The sequence below is a fragment of the Vanellus vanellus genome (assembly GCF_965231255.1).
Source record: "Vanellus vanellus genome assembly, chromosome: 5".
NCBI lineage: Eukaryota > Metazoa > Chordata > Aves > Charadriiformes > Charadriidae > Vanellus > Vanellus vanellus.
The window spans coordinates 69,749,992-69,776,359 of record NC_138910.1 but is presented as its reverse complement, the minus strand read 5'-3'; the positions used below and the strand labels follow the sequence as shown (position 1 = coordinate 69,776,359).

Here is a 26,368-nt window from a genome sequence, read left to right as displayed (position 1 = left end):
CTGATGGGCAAAGCGCCGGCACTTTGAAGCACTGCAGAGGTCACACCGTGGCAGAGAAATCTTGCTCCGTAGCTTTGATGTAGAGCAGTTCACAGAAATACCTTCGTTATTTCACTGGAGTGCATTGCTACCGAAGCCTCTTACTCATCCGGTGTTAAATAAGCTGTTATTGTTCTTTAATATTAAAAAAGAACAGATTAGTTTCTGTGTCAGCATTTCAGATGAACAGCAATACGGAAGGTCCTGTGAGGGTCTAAATTGAGTTCGCATTCATTAGTACATCAGTGATTTCCAAACATTAAAAAAAAAAAAAAAAAAAAAAAAAAAAAAATCAGTCAAACCCAGCATAAATTCAGCTTGAACTCATGCCTGCCACCCCACGAGCACAAAGCCGGGGTAAGAAACCCAGCATTCACAGATCAGGTAATGAGGTGGAAGTGCAGAAGCTCACCTTTCCATTCCGCCTCCTTTTGCTTTTGACTTAAAAAGGCTTTCTCTTTATAATGTAAATGATGTAATTTATACCTGCAAAAACACACACTGGAATGTTCTTTTTACATGTTTCTCTAGTGAAGGTTACATATTGGAGAGAAAGCCTTGGTTTGGTTTTAAAATACTGTGGAGATCCCCACAAAACAACTTCTGAAGAAAGCCACCGCAGTGGTTTGAATATCCTAAATGCTGCGAGTCAAGAAGGAAGAACATCTGCACACATTTTTATGGTCCACTCAAACCTTAAGTGCTTTCAAACACGCAGCAGCTACAACTCTGCTTTAGATTTAAAAGACACGAGTCTATAAACAGCCCACATCGTGATCTTCTCAATTTATCTACAATTTCCTCCACTTACATTTACCTCGCCCAGTTCCAGCAACAAACCCTTCAATTTCCCAGCCTACTCCACCCTTCCATGACACCAAGAGCAGTCAATGAGCTAAAACCCAACCAAAACCCAGAATAACTATTTGGAACGAGTGAATTTTCCTCTACCCCCAAACTGGTTGCCAGTACATAGCTCTCAAACACCACCTGCCCAGACCAGCCAGGCTTCCCCCCTCCCAAACCCTTCCGGCTCATTCATGATTTTGTTCCTTTTCACTGAACTCGTACAGCTGCAAATGCACTCCTATAATGCGATGCCTGAAACAAGAACACGAGAATTTTCTTGAAAAATGAAGGAAGTTGGTGGGGGAGCGCGACCGGCACCAGCTGCCCATCAGCATTCAGGGCGCGCAGCTGCTCTCGGTGGCATCCCTGGAATTCAGCTTGGCTGAGGAAAAAACAAGCACCACTGCTGCTTTTTTTTTTTTTTTCCTCTCTGAAATTTCACCTAACCACTGTAACATGCCTGTGTAGTTCTGCCCAAATTCTTACATGTGTTTTAAACACTTTAGTGAAACAGTTAAAAGCTCAACGTTTATTTTGCAGGAGTGCCCTTGTTTGCACTGCTCCCTTTGTTGCCATCTGTCAGGCTTCCTCATTGATGCTTCTTGCAGGGAAAACATCAGTAATGGCAAAACAGCAGGAATTTAGGCAGCCAGCCACTCCCTCCTCCTGCCCTTAAAAGGTTTGTGTCTGCATAATTCTAATAGGGATCCCTTTTTGCTCTGACACAGACACCGAGCACACTATCAGCCACATCCAGATGGTGCCAGTACTTCAATACTCCATTTTATGTTTTTTTTCCTCTAACCGGTGCAAGACCTCTTCACTTTCCACTTCCTTCTCATCACCCACCCAGATACCCCATGGCTGAGGCCAGAACCCTCAATACCGCACCGTGAGCCCAGCTGTTACAGCAGAACACCCCAAATCATACAGGATCGCAACGAGCACCCCTGCACACACACATGAACATTAAGAAGGCTGGCAAACTCCCCTGCCTGCTCAGGAGAAAATAAAGGAACTACGAAGTTTCTCTGCCAGTTCCACATCAGGAAGGGCCCCTGCCTCCCCCTCCACATTGCAGTTCCAGCCCCGCAGACAAGCCTCACGCACCACTTCAACACAGTCCACCACAGCTCTCATGGGACCTCTTTCTTCTTTTTTTTTTTTTTTAAGGATGGAAAGACTTTATGAGTAGAACTGCCTGCGTTACGTGTTTTCTGAAGTGCTAAGCACTTCACTTGAGCTATGAATCATCAACAGTGACAGCAGCAGAAACATCTTGTCATAAGCAATGAAGAAACTTCAAATTAAGTATCCCACCAAATAATTTACGGAGATTGCCGATCCACAGTCAAGAGCATTCGCTTATAAAAATCATTTATAATTCAAAAATGATTGCAGGGACAAAGTGTAACTCCCCAAAGAACTTCAAAAATGTTAAATCACAAGAAGCAAAGGGGGAGGAGGGAGGTGAAGACGGGAGACCAGCATGTCTCAAGCACCTCTTGGAGCTCAAAAATGCAAACATTTCTTGCATACCTGTAAGGTGATCCATCTGCAAACACGTTGAGAAAAGGCATTCAAATTTCCCCAGGCAGATGCAGCTTTTCCCTCCTATTCACCCTTTTTGCAACTTAAAAACTTGAGGCTCACAGCCCAGTCTCAGTCTCTCCATATTTTTTATCAAATCTCAGAACAGAAAGCAGCTCTTCATTGCTCTTCCGAGGGATTTGTAACACGCACCTCAGCGTTAACATTCACACCATGGCATGCACTAGAGACAATCTGTCACTCTTTGTAACCTGGAAAGTTATGTGGTTTTGTCCCTTTAGTAAATGCTCTCATGATGCACTTGGAGTCGCACCATCTTCTGCATTTAGGCTACATTTTATCACTTTCTTTTAAAATTCACTCCCTCTATAGGGACATCTCTATTTGCTCCCTTTTAACAATTAGGGACATCTCCATGGCTTCTGGAATTCAAACCTCTGGGACACCAAAAACTGCTTTAACCACGAGACTTTTTCCTCCTAGAGCCCCACATCCCATTCATTACTCTCCTTCCAGCTTCTTCAGCAAGAAAAACTGGCAATTCACCCCATCAGTGCCCTTCCCTGCACACTGCTCATTCATTCCCAAAGCCCTTCTGCCTCATGCTCTGAATAAAACAGGTATTACACACAAAAAGGACCTGCTATTGCATAATTAAGAGTTCTCCAATTGCTCAAAAAAACACAATTAAGCTTGAAATGTGTTGGTTTCCTTGACTTCACTCTAGCCAGCTTACACACACACCCAGGGTATGTATTCTACATCATTAAAAAAATAACTTTCTATACTCGTAAGATACCGCTGCCTCTAGCTATCCAAAACCAGAAGTGGATGTGCTGACTATTTCAGACCCAGTAAAACTATTCCTCTGGTTTCTGAGCCCTTTCACCTGCTTTCAAACCCCTCCACAAGGAACAGACGTCTCAGCGCTGCTGGGTCTGGCCCCGTCATCTCCTGGGGAAAAAAAAGTCCCACCCATGTATGGTCCTGGAACTTGAGTCCTTGTAAAAATGTTGTGCCTTGGGAGAAATTTCATTTGTTATTCACTATCCAAAAGAAGCAATTTCCTCTTCCAGTTACACATCCAGGTGCAGCAGGCGCTAAAAGGCAGCAGAATAAATTATTTTAGGCATGTGCGTATGCGTCCAGACTGACCTTCCAGTACACAGCCTAATGAAGACCAGAAATCATCAAGCGCCCTGCTACAAATAACTTAAAACCTGGCATGTACGCTCAGTAAAACGTTCAAGTGACTTCAAAGTCCTCTATCAATACAGAAAAAAAAGCTGCATTAAAATTCTGAGCCTTTGAATCTATTAAGCATTTCCAAACACAGGAGGACGAGTACCAGGATTTGTTCAGCTGCCCTCACCGCGTTGTTCTCGGGAAGAGAGAGTTAGCTCGGTCAGTCGGCACACAGTCGGCACAGGTCCCTTCCATCCGCTCAGTGATTTAACACAGTCGGTAAATCTAAACGGGATTTTTTAATCACATTTGTAAAAACACTGTTTTAACTTGGTGAAAACCAATGCATTGCACCTCTGAGGGGCACCAGCACCGAATGGATCAGATCACATTTCCCCCATGGTGTGCCACTGCGCTGTGCTCCTGGACACGGCAGAGCCGGGAGGGGGAGGGCGCAGGTCCTGCAACGTACTGGCAGCAGTACAGACATCCCGCTTGAGCTTTGTCTTCTGCACCGTGGCCACCAACCAACCACAGAGGCGAAAGCCCCGTCCCCGGCCAGAGGCAACAGCGTTGGATGGCGTGGTCCAACAAGGGCCATCCTGGGTGACAGAGCTCGGTGGAGGGGAGCGATGCACACACACGCAGGCTGGTAAATGGGATTCATTAATCAGGCTCCAACTGCTCCACTTCACTAGATGGGAGCTCTTTATAGACGTTGTCTCATTTATTTATTTTTTAAATGCCTAGATTAGTTTAGTGTGAAGCTGTTGAGAGATATAATTTGTCGGAGCAGATGATCTATAGATCATTGAATGAACACTAACCAGGCACTTGCAGCCCACAGAAGAAACCCACCGTGCACTCTCCCACAGTTGCAGCACAGGAAAGAGGAACCTTTTTTTTCCTAAAATTTAGTCACATGCATGCCCTGCCCAGCAGCACGGAGGTCAGCGAGTTGGGACCTCTTGTAACACGCTCAGCCCTGACTGCAGGCAGAGGGGCCACCTCCACTTACCAAGATGAAGGCGGTCAAATCAGAGGGAAATTAGCAAGTGATAAGTAACCTGGCATTCAGCTGGAGACAGGCATTTCTAACACAAACAGCCTTTTCTGCTCCCATCTGTGAATATATGCATATTTAAAAAATAAATTATCTTTCATTCAGATTAGTTACTAGAATATCTCTTTCTTCGCTGAAGCAGATTTGTTCCTATGGTTGTATCTACTGCTATTCTGGGACTTGGTATTGTCCTCCCACTATTGCTGCAGAAAACGTTCGGCAGCTAATTGCACAGTCAAGTCCCTTCACATAATTTTCACTTTGACAAGAGTAATTAAAAAAGCTAAACGGCTCAAGAACCAATTGATTAGGTCTGCAAGCAAAGCTCTGTTTGGGCGATCCTGAGATGCACGTGCACAGAAGAGCAAGCTTTCATAAAACCCCATTAGCAACATATTCCTCAATGTTTACGACTCAGTATCAGATTCCTGCAAGATCTCTTTTTTGCCCAATTCCTATTGTACATTATGGTCATATGTGTGCTGCACATATACCATGCTGGCAAGAGCCAGGAAAATTAACCTTATAGGACAAGTTAAAGAATATTTCCTTTTCATCTCCTCTATTCGCACACCAAACAGTCTACATTTGCAAAGACTCCAACACCTCCCCCATCATAGGAACAGAACTACACAAGGCTATTTTGTCATTAAATTGGAAAGACTATGAATAATGACAGCTTCAGAATTTTTGCCACTTTGTATACTTGCACTACAGAAAAGACATTTCTAAGAGTAACCCTGTCTGTAGACACGCTCTCTGTGATATGGTGCTGAATCACCCATTTGCTTGCCTTAAAATTGCTCTGAGTCCTCCATACCAGGACTTGTAATATTATTACTTTTCAAACTACATAACTGAAGTTATAAAGTAAAGGGCTAGAAAAATTACTAGAGATGTACCAAAATAATAAGCTTATGAACAGTAATGAAATGGAAAGTCTTGGAAGCCTGAGGTTACACACCAACTTAAAGATGCTCCCTATAATTTTTTTAATCAGGCTAATAATTCCACTCTAAAAAGAGAAATTCACAGAATGGTCAGGGTTGGAAGGGACCTCTGGAGATCATCTAGTCCAGCCCCCCTGCCAGAGCAGGACCACCTACAGTAGGTTGCACAGGACGGCGTCCAGACAGGTTTTGAATGTCTCCAGGGTGGGAGATTCCACCACCTCTCTGGGCAGCCTGTTCCAGTGCTCTGCCACCCACACAGGAAAGAAGTTCCTCTTCGTGTTTAGATGGAACTTCCTATGCTCAAGTTTGTGCCCATTACCTCTTGTTCTATCAGTGGGCACCACTGAAAAAAGACTGTTCCCATCCCCCTGGCACCCTCCCTTTAAGTATTTATAAGCATTGACAAGATCCCCCTCAGTCTTCTTTTCTCTAGACTAAAAAGACCCAAGTCCCTCAGTCTTTCCTCATAAGAAAGATGCTCTAATCCCCTAATCATCTTTGTAGCCCTTTGCTGGACCCTCTCCAGCAGTTCGCTGTCCTTCTTGAACCGGGGAGCCCAGAACTAGACACAATATTCCAGATGTGGCCTCACCAGGGCAGAATAGAGGGGGAGGATGACTTCCACACTCTTCTTGATGCACCCCAGGATGCCATTGACCTTCTTGGCCACCAGGGCACATTGCTGGCTCACGGTCATCCTGTTGTCCACCAGGACTCCCAGGTCCCTTTACCACAGAGCTGCTCTCCAGGAGGTCAGCCCCCAACCTGTACTGCTGCATGGGGTTATTCCTCCCCAGATGCAGTACCCTACGCTTGCCCTTGTTGAATTTCATAAAGTTCCTCTCTGCCCAATTCTCCAGCCTGTCCACGTCATGCTGAACGGCGGCACAGCCTTCTGGCGTGTCAGCCACTCCTCCCAGTTTTGTGTCATCAGCAAACTTGCTGAGGGTGCACTCTATCCCTTCATCCAAGTCGTTGATGAATATATTGAACAGGACTGGACCCAGTACTGACCCCTGGGGAACACCACTCATTACTGACCTTCAGTTAGACTCTGCAAATGGAAAGGGTCGTCTTTAAACCACTTCTTTCTCAATAAGTTTTGGTCAGTTACTGATGACACATTTGAAAAATTGTCATGAAATCTGCAAGGTTTAAAGCTAACAGGAACTTGGAGCAACTCTAAATGAGAAAGTCCCTCCACGCATAAAGGACAGGGGCCAAACACCAGACACCTCCTAACCCCACCTGACGAGCATGAAGATGCTGGTGCTCTAGCAAGCCAAAAGCTCTGGGCTCTGTGTGAGGATGGGGCATGAGATGCAGATTCATGGCAGAGGTGACCAACAGACATGAATAAATCTTTGAATAAATGCAGTACCATCAGTAAGAGCTGGGCATGCGTACCGCTGTCCGTAGCATGGTTTCAGACAACGGAAATCTAGTGCCAGTAGCACGGAGTGTCAGGTCCCGCTCTCTGCGGTGGCATCCCACACCACTGCTCCAGTAGCCCAGGGACCCAGAAAACAGTTTCTTTGGTACAGAAAGTCAATGTTTGCTTTAACATAACTGCACAAGTTAAATGCCAAATCTTTCCAGGAAAGTCGAAGACGTAAAGAGAACTGTATCTTTACATAAGTGGATATGCTGAAAGAAGCCATAGGAAGGTTTCACACATTCACAAATGTGATAATTTAGATGACAAATGTAACAATTTAAACCCAACTTGTTAGCTAACAGAGTATTTAATTACATACTATGAATGATCACTTAAAGATTTGGGAATTTAACTGATTGTTTTCAGAAGGCACGAAACATTCCCGAGCACGAGGTTACTTTAACGTCTCAGCGTTGTCCCCCTGCATCTCCTTCCACCTTACCTTGTTTATAGCTCTATTCAGTAATAGTTTTTACTTGTTTCCTTGATGTCTTAATTTCCTGCAATAATACATCTGCCATGAATAATTAAGCAACACATTTGCTGCTTGCTGAAAGCTGAATAAGTGCTATAAATCAGTTCTGGGACCCTCTGCCAGCATAGACACAATCAATGATCTGCTAATGTCGGCGTTTCTTTTTGCAGGTGAGAGAAACGGAGCACAGAAACACCTGAGGAGCTGCTGGGGCATTTCGGGAGAGCGCTTGTCTGCATCTTCTCTTAAGCAGCAGGACTCCAAAGCCTGTTCTAGCCTGTTCTATATTTTTCACATTTACTCATTTCTTACTTTCTCACATTCCTGGGTTGTTCTCTCTGATTTCCCTGCTCCCTAGGTACGAGGAGGAGAGTAGAAGAAGGTGGCCCGAGTGTGTATCATTCCATTCTCAGCACCAAAATGAAGGGCTGCCGTGCGTTCTTTGCTGTATTTTCACCCGTTTTCTCCTGCTGCCTGTGGTTCAACACAAGATACAGGCTACAGGATGGTAGCAGAGTGCTGAAGGATCATCTGTAGTCAGGCCCATTACACCCTCTGAAGGTTTATCTTGCTGATTCACATTCGCCCTCAGACAGCTGGGCATGCTGCATTTCTCACTTTTTTGTATATGAAGACTGATGGAAGATAAGAACGAACTACAAAAACAACAGCGATAACACTTTCCTACAAGACTTCCACTCGCATGCATATCAGGGCAGAGGAACAATAAAACAACTTTCCATTACCAGAACAGCATCACCTTTTAATTGGAATGAGGTTTACAGTGCAATCGCTTTAAAGGAAGCTCAGCTGCAGAGCGTGTGAGCCTCTCCAGCTTGGCAGAGCAGGTACATTAGAAAACTAATCAAGCCCAGGTATCCAGCCAGGCCTAGGAAATGTCAGGGTGGCCATTAGGATTCCACATGTCTTAATTTGAGAATCTCCCCAATTCACTGGAAGGTGCAAAGCCTCAGAAAAAAAAAAAAAAAATTAAAGGTCAAAATGTAGAACGGTTCATCATTAAATTTCCCTACCAAACACCCTCATGCAGAAACAAACCATGTAATGTTCCTGGGTTTAATTCTGTTGACAAAAGATTGTACATATTTTAAAAAGTAACGCTTAGCAGCTGTGCTGCCAGTCTGCAGAGTTTGCATATATAGCTGTGATATTACCATACTCTATTATTCATAACAGGCAACAGACTTCATTCTTGGTCTTGTGAAAAATAATTGCAGTTTGAAGCCAAAGCCTGACAGCAAAAAAACACCCCAACATAATGGCTAGAGCTTCCAGAATTCAGGATCTCATGTAATGGCCTGCATCTTGATTTAAATCAATTCATTAAAAAGACAAATTTCCTCTGATCTGTTTTTTTTTGAGAAAGCTTTCCAAGAAGTACATGGCTCTTACACGAAACACAGGAAAGGAAAAGCTTAGGTGGGCAAACAGCTTTTCCTTATCCAAAACAAATACACAATGAAACCTTTTAGCATGAAGCATGACACACTCCCATCCCATACAGTCCCAGGACTCCACTCAGCAGACAGAAGCCCGTGGGTTGATGCACAGTTGTTCACAGGAAGAATAACTACCGGAAGGAGAAGGAATAAACACTACACATCTTCCTTTCCGCTACTGTTGACATTAAAATTATTCTACAGAAACAGACATTTTTAATACGTTTTCCCTTTCATACACGCAAACAGGCATTAAGACAGATTTTAGTCAGAAGGTCTTATAAGACCTACAGCATCCTTTGCAATTGTCCCCGAAAGCGTTTTTTTGCTGCCAGAAGCTGTTTCAATGCACAAACCCCCCAAGGGCTGCTGGTCAGCACTGCTCTAGACAGCAAGGAGCATCACTCTCCTGGAGCGGTCCGACAGGCATCACCCACCAACCGGCTCTGCTGCAGTAGGTACTGCGTTATACAGTCCGGCACGACCACATCAACCCCATTACTTGACAATCCCTGCAGAACAGCAGAGGCATTTGGTGCTATGACAGAGATGGGCTTTTATGCGTCATGGCAGCAACCGCCGTACATACACCAAGACTCCCTGCCATGGGGCAGCAAAGCTCCTGCAACCGTGAAAGTTCAGAGACAGACCTCTGTACGCACGTAGAGTGTGATAAAGTCTCAGGGCAGACAACCACCTACAGATAAATACATAACATGTATAGATGGAAAGAAAGAAAAAAAAAAAAAGACAAAAGCAGAACTAACTGTTACAATTTGCAGAGCTGAGTTAACCATATGGCTTCAGAAGATGAACCGCACATCCTAACAGGCAGCTGAAAGACCTTTAGACAGTGCACAGATGCGGGCAAAAAGATAGCAAACCTACGAGGGTTCATGAGAAAACTACATATAGAGGATGTTTTTAAGTCTTATTTTGTTAATGGCATAGTCTCCCCCATAATGTCCCCATGAGCTCCTTTTGAGGAGAGCTAGAAAGCCAGAGAAGAGCACTGAGGAGGACTAAGGGCTTGGAAAACACTTTCTCACAAAGTTACAAAGTCAGATGGAAAAGAGTGATTGTCACTTGAGAGGAGGATGAAAAAGGACAGGATAAAAATATCAGGTGACCTAGAGACGACAGACTGGGAGCCTGTACCTTCCTGGTTCATAAACAAAGATAAAGAAACCTTCAACTTAAGAAATAACACTGGCAAACCTATATGAGGGACACTTTCTGTTTGTACATGAGATTCCAGAAATTCCTCCGGAAATTCAATTCAGTGCTCAATGATCCTTCATGTCAGCAAGCGTTGCTCCATGCCTGACCTGAACTTCCCAGCTGCAGTTTAAGCACATTATTTCTTCTCCCACTGGGCAGGGAGGATTGACTTGTCCTCAATTAGTCCTTCCATTCTGGCAGTGGGATGCTCATGATGAGATGTTGTTTCATTGGAGGCCTTATCAATATGAGCAGAGTAGAAAGACTATCTAATTTGTCTTCAAGATGGTACTCCTCATTTCTGCATATCACTGTGTTGTCTGTCCCTCTCAAAACAGCATGGCATTGTTAACTCCTGTATGGTTTCTGATCCATTAGCACTGCAAGACCTTTTCTGTATACCAGCTGTCTAGGCAGTTGTGTCTCATTCTGTATTTATGTAGCTGATTACTCCTATTTTCAAACATCTATCCACATTTCTCCTTATTGACATGCATCCTTTCAGACAGTTTCTCCAATTTGTAAAGATCATTTTGAATTCTAATGGTGTCCTCCAACATGCTTGCAGCTCTTCCCAGCTTGTTGTTGCCTGCAAATTTAATAAGCATGTTCTCTATTCTATCAGAGAGATCATTACTGCAAATGCTGAATGCTACCAAACTGCCAAATACCCACCCTATGAGCAGATGTTTCACAAGAAAAAGTCTCATGAGGGAGCACTGAAAGCTTTACTAAAGATAAATGACATCTACTGCTTCTCCATTCACAAAGCCTGTTATCCTGTCATTAAGGGAAATTAGATTGATCTGACCTTGACAAATCTACATTGGGCATTATTCCTTTGCCCATGTGGATATAACAATATTTAGAGTTGTTGCAATTAATAATGCTTTACAGAAACAATAATAAAAGTCCAGCTTCTTACAACAATTTCTAATTTTACATAGGGAATGGAAACTAATTAGGGTGGGATGAGAAAAGGCAAGAGTATGGGATCTTTCTTTTTGCACCTCCCTAAAACATGTAGCGTTTGTTGGTCATGGTTGGAGGCTTCTGTTGGGGCAATTCTGGCATAAATGGACCTTGAGTTTGATACAATCCAGCAACGACTGTAACACAAAATAATTCATTGTCTCTTCTGCAATTTGACATAAACCTGGAAAACACCATGCGGTATACTGCATATTACTCTTTGTACGTTAAGAGGAGTTTCTTAAATTCCTCAAAAATTACACAGGGAACTGTTCTCATGCAATGTACTACAGATTAAAGTCAATGCCAGAAATGTTAGCTAAATTTGCCTCAAAAAAATGCTTTATCTGCAACAGAAGGCTGCGTGTCTAATTGAAAAGCCGTTGAGCAGTGCATAGATGCCGACTGAACAACACATATTCCCAAAGATTCTGTCTTAATGCATAAAAAAAACCCAAATCATACCCTGCTCCTAGAATAAAGGCACAGAATTCTGCAGCCATAGGAAGAGCAGCGTATTTTAGTGTTTGAGAAAAAAACCCAAACTTAAGCAGTTAAATATGTTAAATGTTTCATGCATTTACTATGGCAGAATCAAGGTTCAACAGGCATCGTCAAGAAAGACAAGTCCAAACCCTTGTGGCCCACAGTACAACCACAGAGCAACTTCAAAAAAAGAAAACTCTTTGTTTGCACAATTGCCTCAAGAAATAGACAAATGCACGAGAACACAAACTCCACGGTGTCAATGTGAATTAATTCTCTCTGCCCACGTTACAGGCTACGCACTGGAGGACTGCCTCCGCTGTGCACCTCTGGGTCTTCGAAGGGCTGAGATGAGAGCAGCTCTGGTTACATTCACAGAATGAATATATGGGCAATTTAGTTACACACAAGCTCAGACAGCATCCTTTACTCATATGCACCTGATGATTTAGCATGAAATCCCCTTTAAATTATTCAGCAGCTTATTTTTCTATGGGCCACTCCCTTCCACAGATCAAGTTCCATTTTCTCTTGACTGCTGAAGTGCATCTGTAGTAATGTTAGATGTTTTCACAGACATTGTAGACTTGAGACCTATGAATAACACCACATTTGTTTTACAGGGTACAAAAGTATTTTTCCACTCTTTTTGGTTTTAAGAGCATCCAAAGACCACTTTTGCAGAAAGATCCAAAAAACAAACATCCAACTCAAAATACAGCCCCCCAACTTGAACCTTGGCTGAAGACCACGCAGGGCACATTTCAGCCATGAAACAAACTCATAAAAAGCTGAAAACAACAGGTTATAACTAAAGAACTTTGTGTAATCCTGATAAACTGTGTGTAATGGAGCATAAAGTGTATGTTGGAAGTTTATATACAGCATGCATAAATGACAAGTCAACAGCCAGGACCATTACCTGTTACATCAAACAGGAGCAAAGGGAGCCTCTTCCAGTTCTTGGACTGCCCTCGTCATCCTCCTGAGAGCCATAGTAAACTCTTTGTAGACAGCACGCCAAGGATGAGAGCACTGTGCCAGGACAAAGCTTCCCAGTCCTTTACATGGGAATATGAAAGTATTTTCTCTGTTTTCAGATTTTCCCGATTCCCCCTGCTAGCATACCCCCCCTATTTATTAAATGTCCTATAAATCAAACGTGGTGAACGCACGAGGTAAGGTCAATTCTCTAAGGTTGCATCCTGAAACTACCGAAAGCTTCTGTTTATGTATTTTAATCCTATTTAGCATCAATCATCACCATCACATCAGTCTTTTAACTGCTTTCGGCATTTCACAAGATTTTCACTACTCATCATTCATTTTTTCCAATGAATTTTCCCTCTTGTAAATTAAACACCATGTAAGTACAATATACCTACAGCTTTCTCACTTCCAAGCTGTGGGTTTTTTTCAAATACAAAGATTGAAATTCTTTTCTGAAACCACGGCATGGCAACTCTCACATTTACCTCAAAGGAGAGAACTTCAGTTTCAAGTTTGGAAACCAAGGAAGGGCCATCTCTGCCTTACACATGGCCCCACAACGAAAACAAGAACTTGGCCACTTGCTCACGTCTCCCACCCGCGCAAGCCACCCACTGGGTTTGACAAGCGGTTGCAAATGAACCGTCCCACCTGCCAGGCACAGTTGTGCTAATGCCAAGACCCAAAATGGCTATTACAAACTGAGTTTTTCAGGGACAAAAGACCTATACGAGTAAAGCTGCTGAATAATTATTTCCTGGCCTCTTTAAAACCCCTTTTTCAAAGTAACCTTTGAACAGAAGTAACACAACAGTTGCACTAACAGTTGAAGTTAATTTGGCTAAAAATAAATCCAAAGAAAACATAGGTGTTCTGCATTCTGATATCTAAGTACGGAGGCTCAAGAGTCATTGTCTTCTCCTCCCTGCGTGGCAATTAACTTGCAAGGGCTTTTATCAGTCACCTTTGAGGTGAACCAACAAAGTCATCACATGTAGACAGAGTTTATAATAAAAAAAATACAAGAAAAGCAGCAAAAGCAAGCAAGAAGAATTCCCTGAGTGCAATCTTCCTTTCAGATTTGCAGTATTAATCAGTGCCAACAGTGGACTGACTATGGTCTTTTCTATGAGACCATGGCTACTTCCAGAGAAACCAGCATTGGCTCAAGTAGGATAACCATATACCAGAGACAAACCAAGTCCAAACCTCTTCTTGACATCCGGACTTTATGCAGAGCACCGACTCAGAACGGTCACCCTTGGTGCCACAAACCTCTGTTGGAAAACGGTGGCGTTCCCATTTACTTTAGATTTTGACCAGGTACTAAGTCTCAATCCAATTTGACAAAATACATTCCTGGAAGTCGTATTGTTAATTACTAGGGAAAAAAAATGGAAATACATGCAATGAAGGGCCATCTGAAAAGCACAGCAGGACTACAAGTTCATACCAGCCTCTACTACATGAAATTGAATATATTCTGTAATTATTTCTTTTTAACACCATGTGAGAGAAAGCCCAAACGTAACTGACGTTCAGGGCAAGGGCTAGCATTGCAGGCTACAATTCATATACAAATGCAAAGCCATCGTCCACTATAAAATGTGCTTTGGTTTAATTCAGTAATCATATGTCAGTAAAGTGTGCAAGGCAAAAGACATTTCTACGACATAAAATTTTCAGTAAGCACCCTACGGTGTTTTCACACCAACAAAATAAATGAGATTTGTCTTTGGCATAGGCAAAGCACTGATTCTCACAAGGGACTAAATACAGCATTCAATTAAAAGTACACCGCTGCTTTTCAGCTACTGATATATAAAGACAGACATCTTACCAGAGAAAAAGCATCCATGAACAGATGCTTTCTTTTTTTTTTTTCCCCTTTTTAAACCAAACATGTTCACCATCAAAAAAGATTGACTAACATTTTGAGCAAACAAATTTCATACTCTTGGTTGTTCACAAAAATGAGTTGATCATCTTATATTACAGTATCATTCTGAAGCACCAATATAACAAACAGATAATCAAAGAAACAAAAAAGCATCCTTATTACCACTTCATTGCTTTTCACAACTGCTCAGCTAAAGCACTGAAAGCTCCAGCAGACCTCATACTTTTCCCCCATCTGACGTCAGTACTACTAGTAGCAAGCAGCAGCATGATAAACTATATTATTTTATCAGTTTCCTGGCACTCCTTTCCATGTGCAAAGAATGCTGTAGGTGAATGGTGTATCCTACACCATCGCTGCTGTAGGATATTTTAAATATCTCCTTAAAATACTCACAGCAGCCTCTGCAAATAGTCACAACTGATTAACTTCTGGGAATAAATGCGACTAACTTGCAACAAGATTTGGAAAGTAAAGGGTAAGCTTTACCGAGATTGGTAGTCAGCTAATAACAGCAAGGGAAGATGACCGGTACAGAATTACTCAGATGACTGGATGAGCTGGGATCCAGCAAAATGCATTTTCATGTACTTAAGGGCAGATATCCATGAGCAAAAACCCAGGTCACGCTAAGGTCATTGCGGAGTACCGTGTTCCCAGCTCAATGCTATGGACAAAAGGGCTAAAGTGCCGTTGTACTGTGGCAAGACGTGGCCACTTCTCTGCTTGGTCCTGGTCCTGGTCCCGGTCCCTTGACTTCAAAAAACATACTGAAAAGTCTGGAAGATTAGTGAAGAACTATCAAAATTATCTCTGATCAGAAAAATCGAGACCAACCCATTTTTCTACAACAAAAAGGACAAACTTTCAGCTTGTCTAACTCTTACACTCTAACTCGCTTCTCAGGGAGATTGCATTAAATAGCAGGAGTCTCCAGCCTAACTGACACAGTTTACAACATCCAGTGCCTGAACCCAAAAAAAAAGCATAAATTAAGCTTGAAATAAATACCGATGCGTAGAAGTAACGATTACTCGCCATTTTTACAGATCACATAGAAGACAGGTAAATTCTCTACCATTTAGTTTTCAAATTGTGATTTGATAGCCTCCTAAAAGCTACATGCTAGCTCATCCACAGCTGTTAAAAGTAGACGCAGAAATTACTAGCTGAAATTATACAGCCTGTGCTACGCAGGTGAGAGTAGACGACTACACTGATCTGATTTCTGGCCTTAAAATCTATGAATCTACACTGAAGATAAAATTCTAAGCAGGTAGTTTTACTGTTTTTCTATATCACCAAGCCCATAAGCGCGCTGTCTCTCAAAGAACGTGTATTAAATATATCAGCCCCTCAACATTTGCCGCTGTGCCGCGTAACTTACATGGACACTTGAACACAGGAGCTCCCTTGTGAAGGCAAGAGAGTAACCCTGGGTACGCAGCTGAGTCTGAACGATGCGAAAGGCGAGTGAGACTGCTTCGCCCTGCACAGCAGCAGTACGTGGGTTAAACAAGGAACCATGGGGTACAGGCAAAAGTCAGAGCCTACGCTGTGGTCTTCATGCAAACCACCGGCCCCAGGATGTCCCTGAAGACTGATGACACGCTCAGAGCTGCCTGAGAGCAAAACCCTGAGTGAGCTTGTGTGAAGTTACACCACCGCCTCTCTGGGCTCAGGAGCCACCACTCGCTGAAGGCTGGAAAATGACACCAGGAAGGGACCACTATATACTTATGCTGTTCTTACATCCTTCATATGTCTTTGTACTGACCGTGGCTGGGTAAGGGATTTGGGGCTAGGCAGACCTCTGACCTAGCAGCTGATGTTGATTGATGAATGATGTTAGCTTCAACAATAAATAAAAAAAGAGAAATGGCAATGCTGTGACCTGTTGTAGGTAGCCACCCAAACAAATTCACATGATTCCTGCAAGTGCTGGAGCTAAAAGGGGCATGGCTATAAATGTAGAAAAGGATCTGTCGTCTACTCTCTACGTGGCATTCGCTCTCACAGCATCCCTCCTACCTTGATGTCTGCAATATTCAGTTACAACCAGGCAGCATTTAGATATTTTACAGAAAAGCGAAGAACCCATTTATACCTAAATATATACATGATGCGTAAGGACACCAAAAATAAAGCTGTGCAATAACTGTGGTTAATATTTCAACTTGGCCCTTAATGATGCAACCCCAATGCTGCAGGTACAGGGGTTTTCCTAAACAGTATTTTACATGTTCATTTCGCTGATGGAATTTGTCAAGGTAGAATTGCAGAAAATTAGCATTTACCTGTGCCGCAATACCTGGATGCGATCGTACCAATTACACGTAATCACTGCGTGCAGTGTTTGGGGACAAGCATGCAAACAAAGAGACCAGGAAGCAGAAACTGATGCAAGGCAGCAGCAGCAGCAGCAGCGGAGAAGCCTTAGGTCCACCTTTTGGGATGGGACCCTGCTGCCCAGCTCTGCAAAGCAGCTCTTTTCCACACTTGCGCTACAGCAAGTCCATCCCGCAGGGTGGCCCGGAGCAGCTGCATTTGGGGTTGAACTGTTGTTGAGGCATCGTTCAGGTTATGAAGCAAAGAAGGTAGAGCTGAATCGGGGAGTCAAAACCTGCCACGCTACTCCGGGTCCCAGGAACACAGAACAGTGGCGGCGGACAGCAGAGCTGGGGCACAAGAGGAACTGAGTGCCATAACAAGCGCTCCAGCACTCTTCTGTCCAAAACCTCCGGGTGGCACTTCAGGTGCAATGCAAAATCCCTGGCAAACCAGAGCTCACCTGGAGTTGCGTGTCCAGAAAGGCCATCACTATTCTTCCTTTTCCCAACCTTCAACAACTGTCAATGTCTCACTTTCCTATTTTCTTTTTTAATGTGTCTCCTCAATCCTATTAGCATCCAAGAAACGTAGTTGATTGAAAAAAACCCCAACCCGTAAGACATGCATTTTGGACCATTTGGGCAACCCGGTCTAGTGGGAGGTGTCCCTGACTATGGCAGGGGGGTGGGAACTCGATGATCTTCAAGGTCCTTTCCAACCTAAACCATTCTATGATTCTATATAAAGCAACTATCTCTTACAAGGGGCAGGGCAGCCTTGAGACACTTCAGACTTAGGGTCCTTGCTCACCAGAGGTGGTGAGAGCCAGAGACCTGCCTTCTCCAGCCCCAGCTCACCACCGCAAGCTTCCCCCACCCCCTCAAATAAAAGCCAAGTTTGCTCTATCTTTAGAAATCAAAAGGTGCAAATTGTCTGTTTACCACGTATCACTTCACAGGTAGTTGTCCTAATACTGCCTTAGTTCTTTCCTTCTACAAGGTCACTTTTGAAGTGGTTTTCTTCCTTAAGCCCTTTGAAATTCTGTGCAAGACAAACCAAGATATATTTTGGGTAGAAAAGACTTTGGATGGGTCAGCTAGTCTCCTCCTTTGGCTAATGGAAGCTGCGCCCGGGACTTCAAAAACAAAGCCTAATTTTTAAAAAACCAAGCCAACAACAAAACACATTGCTGATGATTTCTGATGACAGTATTGATTTTTTTCCTGTTTTCTCTGCATTTTGTTTTGAGAGGGGATTTTTTTGTTGTTGTTTTTTATTTTATTAGAGTAAATGACATAGTTCCAAAAGCTGGAAAAGAGCATCTTTTAGCTGACAATTGAACTGAACATTAAATGAAATCTGCAAAGCCATTTTTCCCATGCACAATCAAAAGCTGACAGACAGAGAAGCACAGAGTGCATAAAAAAAACCCACCCAACACAAGCAAGCTGAGGGAGAAAGTGTAAAACAGCCATCCTGAATCAGCTCCGAGCTGCTCTAATGGAATTAGGGTCACCCTGACAGAAACACAGTCAGATCACAGAGAAAATTTAATAATTTCTTACTGCAGTCTGTAAAAGCCGGGGAGGATTTGAAAGTGCTTTCTGCCAAATTGGCACTTCTGTATCCACCGTTCACGTGCACGTGGCCCTTCCCGCTCACCTTCTTCTCCCGCATCCCACCAGAGCAGCCGGGAGACCACCGCTCCCATCCTGCTGGCATGGAGTCACCCAGAGAGCCCCTCTTTTTCTGACATACTGCCACACGTTTAACCTTTGGATGCCCCTTCAATTCCTCAGCGCTGACGTTATTCACAGCTCCTGTGAACTCAATTCCAGGAGAGGCATCGCGGCGCGCACAAGCGCTAGGCGATACATATTCAATCTGTTTTATCTCAGGCGTTAACGTCTAGCTATCTGCCAGCTGCCTAATTGTCAGGAAGCTACGGCAGCGATGCTGAAATGTGTTGCGACAACAGCAGCTCCAAAGCGCAGGCGGGGAAGGTAGGAAAGCCCCGGTGGCTGCGGGTGCTCCCCGAGCACCCGGCCAGGAGCCACGTGGCAACCTGCTGCCAGGGATGCAGCACAGCCCATCGCAGCCCTCCTTCCCTGCCCTCGATCCTCACCGTTCCTATAAAAAGTGATTTTGCAGATTGACTCCAGGAATTCAAGCACAGGTATAACCTTGCTCCCATTATCACGTTGCTTTTAATTGGGGAAATGTAGGAATGCTTTGCAGATACGGAGCCTACCCATCCCTCCCCACTGCCTCCAAACAGCGCTGCAATGGGGAAAAGGAAGAACCACAGTGAAATCCCAAGAACAGTCATATTATATCAGGAATCTATACAAATAAACTGTCTTTGGGACAACAGGATGCTTAGGGGACCACAAAAATTGAAGAGGGTGCATATGTGGTTGCTCCTTTCAAGCATCCCTTCTCTAGCTGTTGTAGTAAGCTCTGGTGTGCGTATATTATCATACCTTCCCCTTGCCCTCCACTCCTCTCCTGCACCAGGGCTCCCCAATGACACACTTGCTACTGTATATCTTGCCCGTCTGCATCACATGAAATACGCAGGGTTTGGGGATGATTGTTTTCCCCCCCTGCAGAGGCACGGAGCGAGCCCTTTCACACAGCTCCCCACCGCTGAGAGTCGGCAGCAAGAATCAGTGGGGGAAGATAATGAAAAGCTGTAAGTTGCTAAAATGAACAGAGCAACACTCTCCATCCTAGGAAACTCTCGGTTAATCCGTGGTGGCTGGGGCGGTTAAAAGGTTGCTGTCCTCCAGATCTGCCTTCCAGATCAGGAAAAAGTAATTCAGAGTCCGTCTGCACCAGAGAAAAAGGCATACGTACAGATACGCTCGCTTCTCAACACAGAAGTGTTGCACATCTGAGACACCAATATTTGGATCTGGGCCTGTGAAACAGAGCCAATTTTGTTAAAGTTAAGCATGTGGAAGTATTCCACAAATTTAGCAAACCATGTCTACTGCAAGTTATCCTCGGGCCAAGAACTGTTCTAGGACACCTCGAGCTCGACCAGCTTCTGCACACCTGATGGAGTGATGCTCCTCTCCTTTGCAGGGGCCAGGATAAAGATAATGAACCTCAGGGAATTTTTATATGCCTCCAAACATTAAACATAGACTTCTCTGTGCCAGACTCCAAAACGGGCTACAATGTGTAGACAAAGTGATCTGAATAAGCATCTTCCAGCAGCACCAGCAGCCAGGGAAGAAAGCAGAGGAAGGAGATGGCTGCTGCCCCCAGTTTAACTGGGCAGCTCTGACTCGTACAGACTACATGCTAATGGGCTTCCTGAGCAAATCATCCCTAGTGACGCCAAAACCAGTGAATTTGTATCTTTCTTCACACCCCCCCTTCAGTCTCCTCTCCAGCTTCTCTAAATTTACTCCTCCTCCATCAATCAAGGACATTTAGGACTCCCAACCCGTCTTCTCCATTCAGCCAGGTTCCTACTAACATGAATCAAGATCTCCCCCAACTTTCACAAAATTACATCTTAATTATAAACTTGGTGACTAAAGCTGAAGTGAGAAGCAGATGGTTGGTGGCAGCTCAGGAGGTGCATCACGGTCACCTCTCTGCTGTGACTCAGGCATCCCAGGAGCCCTGGGTGCTTTCAAAGGCACGGAGCATTCCCAACTGCCAGAGTCTTCAATGAATGTGCAAAGGTTTGGCTGCTCTGAAAAAACGGTTACTGGCAAAAAACCAGGGGAAAGGGGCCGCACAAATACCTGGGGATAACCTAGCAGATACACACAAGTGAGTTACAAAAAACAATACTACGCAAAGAACCACAAGAACTCCTGCACGCTGCATAACTCATTTGATAGGAAATTCCTATTTTAAGGTATTTTCAGTGGGCCACCATCAGCCAAGTTTTCTCCTCTTGCGTGTCCACGAGGGTGTTTTGGGCACAGCTTTCTCCTTGGCCTGGACGGGGCTGATCAAAGCCAGTCACGGCAGCACTGTAATCCTGAGGGGAACAGGCATGGACACAACAGCTTAAAGCACGACCACAAGGCAATGTGCTGAAATACAGGTGTAGGAGAGCTACACCAGAAGGTAAAAACCTCGCACCCTTTCCTCAACGGCTCTCAGTCACTTGCTGACTCAGGAGAGAGGTCTCAGTACCACATAAATTACAAAAGCTGGTAAAAGAACAAGGAAAATAAAGTAACAGGCACTACTGTGACCCTAATATTTCTCTCTTCCTCTGCCCCCAATTTTCTTTACTCATCCGTACATGTTAAAAATCAAATTGTCAGGTTTTGATCTTGCAGCTACTACAGAAACTCTTCTTGCGCTTGAATAAATTTTGGCAGCCTTCTCATTTCTACTTGTGCCCCTTTACACACACACTGTTTATCTGCATTGCGCACATTGGAAAATAAGAGATTGAGGGGGGGTGGGGGGTGTTTCCCCCGTACAAACCAAGAAGGTTTAATATTTGTTGAGAGAAATTTTGCAAGGTATTCAAGCTTTCCGAAACTGAATGTTACTTACTGTCTGCTCCTGCTAAAGGCAGCATCAAGCAGCAGAGGATGGCTGCTGGCACAGTGAGTACTGGGACACAGAAGTTAGGCACCATATTCCAAAGTAGAGCAAGTCCTCTTCAGTCTGAGGCAAGTGGTCAATACATCCAGTGTTACAGACAACGACTTACTCCTGCAAACCAAGAAACGAAAAGGAAAATGATCAAATATGATACACAGATTAACTGCTGATAAACCAAACTACACTGTAAAGATATAATTACAGACACTTTTAAAGTTAAATTTAACTTCTTGGGCAGCATAGCTCCACATTGATGCCCCCAAATCCAATAAGCTGTTTTCAAGGGTCATGAGGCACAAATGCATACCCATTTCCAAGTTTATCTTCATGTCCAGTCTCTATTATGGGCTATTAATACATCCTTTAGTTGTTATTCCCAACAAACAGTTCTGAAGTTCTATGTTACAATAAAAGAAATAGACTTCAGCTGGTGTAACTCTTCCTCATCCATCTGCCCAAGAGAGACATGCTTCATTGCTTACATAGGGTGGTTTGCAGTCAACTACATGATAAGCGTAGCCTGGCCCATCCAGCTGGGCTGGTGTACACCAGTCAAGTCTCAACGGGTCCAAGCAGGAGAAACAGAAGCTGAACTGAATCAGCTGTCAGTTCACAGGGCTACCAGAGTCCCAGCAGAAGGTTAAGAAGAGCGTCTGTAAAGAGAAGCTTTACTCAGAGGAAACACCTAAGGTTCAAGCTCCCAAAAATGAGAGAGGAGGACTGTCTAAAAGGATTGAGGATCAGATATTCCTCCTCCAAACCAAGGCAAATTATCTTGGCTTAACTTGGGCATCTGCTTGGATACAGAAATACAGAAAATTCCTTGAAACCCAACCAGAAAAGGCAGGTATTTAAAAAGAACACAATTTCGTTATATCTGCCTTCTTTATCTTTTCAGGGGAATATACTCATTTTACTTTCCACCTGAAAGTCCAAGGTCTACCTGTTTAGACAGATTTTAAAAGAGCTAGCAAGCACCATTCCCTCAAAATGAAGAGCTCAGCAGGGACGGGGGCTCACTCTTTCAGTGCTGGGCATCTCAACGCAAGCTCAAGAGTCATTCAAAAGTCGATGAGATTCTCCTTCGCTAAACTCCAAGAGGTATGGAACGTTGGCAATACAGCCAGTATAATATAACCAGTATAATATATCCAGTATAACAGTGAAAAAATCTCATGCTGGCAGATGCCAGCCCGAGATTCTGCAGCCTGCAGAGGGCACAGGACTTGAGACCTGAAGGTTTCCCTAGTCTTCAACAGTGCCTTGGTGAAATGAGGTATCCAGTGGCGTACATGTAAGTAAGATTCTGGATCCCATGAGTATCCTTGAAGCAAAGTATCTACAAGTGCAGACTGTACGTGGCGTGACCCACTGCTCTATTCGTGTTTCAAAAACATGTTCAAGACTGCTCTAACAAAGGTATTTCGGCATATTGCTGGGGTTTTAGAAGACGAAGGGTATTCCTTTTTTTTTTTTTTTTTTTTTTTTTTTTTTTTGAGAAAAACAAAGCTTTTGATGGAAGCATCATATGTTACAAACGTGTTTACATCTGACAAACACACAGTGTTCAAAGAATGCCAGCAACGACGGTGCTCAGGGAAATCCACAAGAAGTCTCAGGAGAGTCTACCTAGGCAAATATTTACATCGCATCGTACTAACAAACAGCAGATCATGATTCTTCTCCATTCTGTTACTGTATTTGCACAGTAAATCTTTCCACACGTTATAATATCACACAATACAGAGAAATCTTTATTTATGCAATGTCTTCTACAGCCAAGACATCCGAAAATACTTTATAAAATAACCTAGTTCTAACCTAGATGCAGAGAGAATACTGATCATCTCATCCTGCTTTTATTATCTCAATGAGAAAGCATAAATCCAAGTAAGCTCAGCAGCAAGATTTTGAATACTGCAAAAGAGGCTCTTCATACCAGCCACACACTCCGTTCTCTTTGTTGCTCTCCAACCTCCATATCCTCATTCATCTCTCGCCAAAGAATTACTAAAAGGACCATTAACAAGTCTTACACCACGGAGACAGATAGATAGTTCTATCTTTATAGCTGCATAAGCTCTATTCCAACGGGAAACTCCGTTCGGTCCCCAAGCCGCTTGGCCGGTGTTAGCCAGCTCTCCAGGTGTGCCCCAGATGGGAACGGGAAGAAGTGCCTGGATTAAGAGTGAAGATTATGTCTCTAAATTCTGCATGCGCAGTGCTAATTTGCGCAGCCTCAAGAAGCGAACCCACTGAAGCACAGTTTAAGCGGCATTACATCTGGCTCAACAGCAGCCAGAATCTTCAGAAGCTGCTCTTCTTACAGGGGGTGGGGGGAACCACCAAGGGTTGAAATTACCGTGTCAAAACTAACGATGTGTGTCAAACTCTCTCAGATTAGGACAGAGAACAAGTTTTACAGGTGGTGCTGAAAACATTTTAGGTATGTATCAGACCAGACTGGGGATGAATAGCTTTCAGAGAGCTTTTCCCCGTTCACTCACTTCCATTAACAACAAAAGCGCCTGATCTAATGGTGTATCCTGAGTGCAGATTGCTCAGAAGTCACATGAATGGCACCTCCACAGCCCTCATTCAGGAGTAACTCTCAGGAACACAAAACCCTCAGCTAAAGAATAGCTCTGTCTCTCGATTTCTCTCTTCTTTCAGCAAATGTGAGCAAGCTTCTCTCCAGTTTCAAGCTTGACAGATTTATAACTTTCCTCTCAAGCCCACGAGATACATACAACATGCATCATGCAAAACCGATGAATTGTCAGCTACCCCACCAGATGCTTTATAGACTTGATCTTTTTGCAACTGTTTAATGCTCTATAATAATTTACCATCTGGTAGAAAAGCCAGATTTTCTTATGCAAGACTGCTGTCTGTCCCTCTAAAGTTAATAGAGCACCTTTGGCCCTTAACAGGATCAAACTTTGCCGCTTCCTCTTTCCATGGGTGCTCTGCCTATGGAAAAGTTGTCTGCATTCAATATTTAAAGCCCTTTAAATTGGAATGTTTAAAAATTTTATAAGTCTCAGTAGCTGTCATTCTCTTTTGAAATTGAAAATACGAAAAAGCCTCTCCCAGTGGTTCAGCTCTCCCATTTTTTGAAGGGAGGTGCTCTCCCCCAACAAGACAACCCAGTATTCAAAGCAACGTGACAGGGTGTTAGCTGAAGCTCAGCTAACCCTTAGAAGGCCAGTGTTACTCTGACAGTTTTGAACAGCCATCTCGAACCAAGGCTAAAGGCTTCCTTTCCTGGGGCAGAAAGGCAGCATAAGACAGAAAGCAGCTTGAAACGAAATAATGTGGGTAGACTTTGGTAATGAGCTCAACAGATACGGTAGTCAGTATTGCTTTGGTGAAATCAAGTCCAACAGCAACAAGACAACTAATGCTCTTATGACTCAGTGTTTCTTTTGCCCCAGCAACCTCACGCCTCTTCAGGCTGCTCTCTCCTGCATCTGGAATTCTCTCCTGTGCACCAAGTCCCTTCATTTGAAGGCCTCCTTTAATCCCCCTGCTTTGGCTAGCATCTCACAACCAATGCTGCATTTGGGAACCCAGACACTGTAGAAGAAGGCTTTTCAAAAAACACACGTACATTCTCATTGCCACTTCTGCATCTGGTCCTGGCAATATTATAAACTTCAGACCACGTAACCCAAAAGGAGGCTGAGGCTGAGCGCTCCAGATGGCTTTGTAAAAACAGCTTTGAGTTTTGCAAGCTAAACTCCTGCCTCTGCTCTAAACTCAACGTTAGAACTACCGAGTGCTAGTTTGGCAGAAAACTAGAAAGCGGGAAAGCACAACAACAACAAAAAAATAGCAAACTTCATTTAAATATAGCTGATTTTGCTGTGGGGCAAACGGATGGAAAAGAGGTGGTCTTGAGAACATTTTTGAAATCCACATGGTTTGATTCTTTCAGACAAGCAGAAAAAGCTAGACTCATTTAAAACGGAGCCAAGAATACCAACAGCTCATATGGTACTAGGAAATTCTGGCAATGAGTATGTCCCACAGGAGACGGCAAAGAGATTAGAAAAAGCAGTCAACTTTAAAGAGTCAAGAGGAATTTCAAACCAGCACTGAATAGCTCATGTCCTCTATGAACTCTTCTGGAAGCTAAATGGAACCGAAGCAAGTGTCACGTGGGTCACTAGCCATGAACAGCGTGGTGAAGTAAAGCATCCCCAAAGTAAGCCTGCCCGTTCCAAACCAGGGACAAAAAAATTGCACTAAATCCGCTTTTTAAGTTTAAGCTAATTTGCAACCCAAACTATCTAAACAAGTCAGCACAAAAACATTCCCTCCAGGAACCCCTGTATGTCCACAGAACTGCCAGGTTCAGTTGCGCGTATGACTACTGACACTGCATTTGCTGTGCCACACAGCTAAGAGACTCTCTAGAAGCTTACAGGGTAAAAAGGTAAGCTCAGTGCAAAAGCAATGTCCTTACCTGACCCGCAGACATAATAGTACCTTTTCATAAAGGAATCTGAAGCAATTGTGTTTGCTTTTCAAGGTGGAAACTTCTTAAACATTCTCAACGTGAGCCCAAGGATGCAGATCAGAAGATACCAACTGGACACCACCCAGACAATAATGAAGAACGGGCTAAAGCTGCATCAGCTTCTCCCAGCTCTACTTCATGCGCAACACATAATGAAACCCAATTTTCCTTCTGGACACCTACCCACAACTTTGCATTTTACACAAATACCCTGAAGGGGAACCAGTGCACTAGAGGGACCCCATCACCACAATACTTTGGCATGTCACACAAACGACGGTAACAAAGAACAGACCGAGCAAGGAGGGGGCACGTGCCACACAGAGCAATGACACGGCTATTT

At 43.7% G+C, this 26,368-nt stretch overlaps 1 protein-coding gene across 1 annotated transcript in view; it reads right to left on the bottom strand.

Moving 5' to 3' along the window:
* The window catches only part of PTPRF (protein tyrosine phosphatase receptor type F), a 252,979-nt gene extending 231,427 nt beyond the window's left edge, over positions 1-21,552 (bottom strand). Inside the window, exon 1 of the mRNA XM_082483326.1 lies at positions 21,450-21,552. Within this exon, the coding sequence (XP_082339452.1) occupies positions 21,450-21,534 (85 nt within the window). The 5' untranslated portion in view covers positions 21,535-21,552. The remainder of the gene's footprint in view (positions 1-21,449) is intronic.
* Between the last annotated feature and the right edge of the window lie 4,816 nt (positions 21,553-26,368).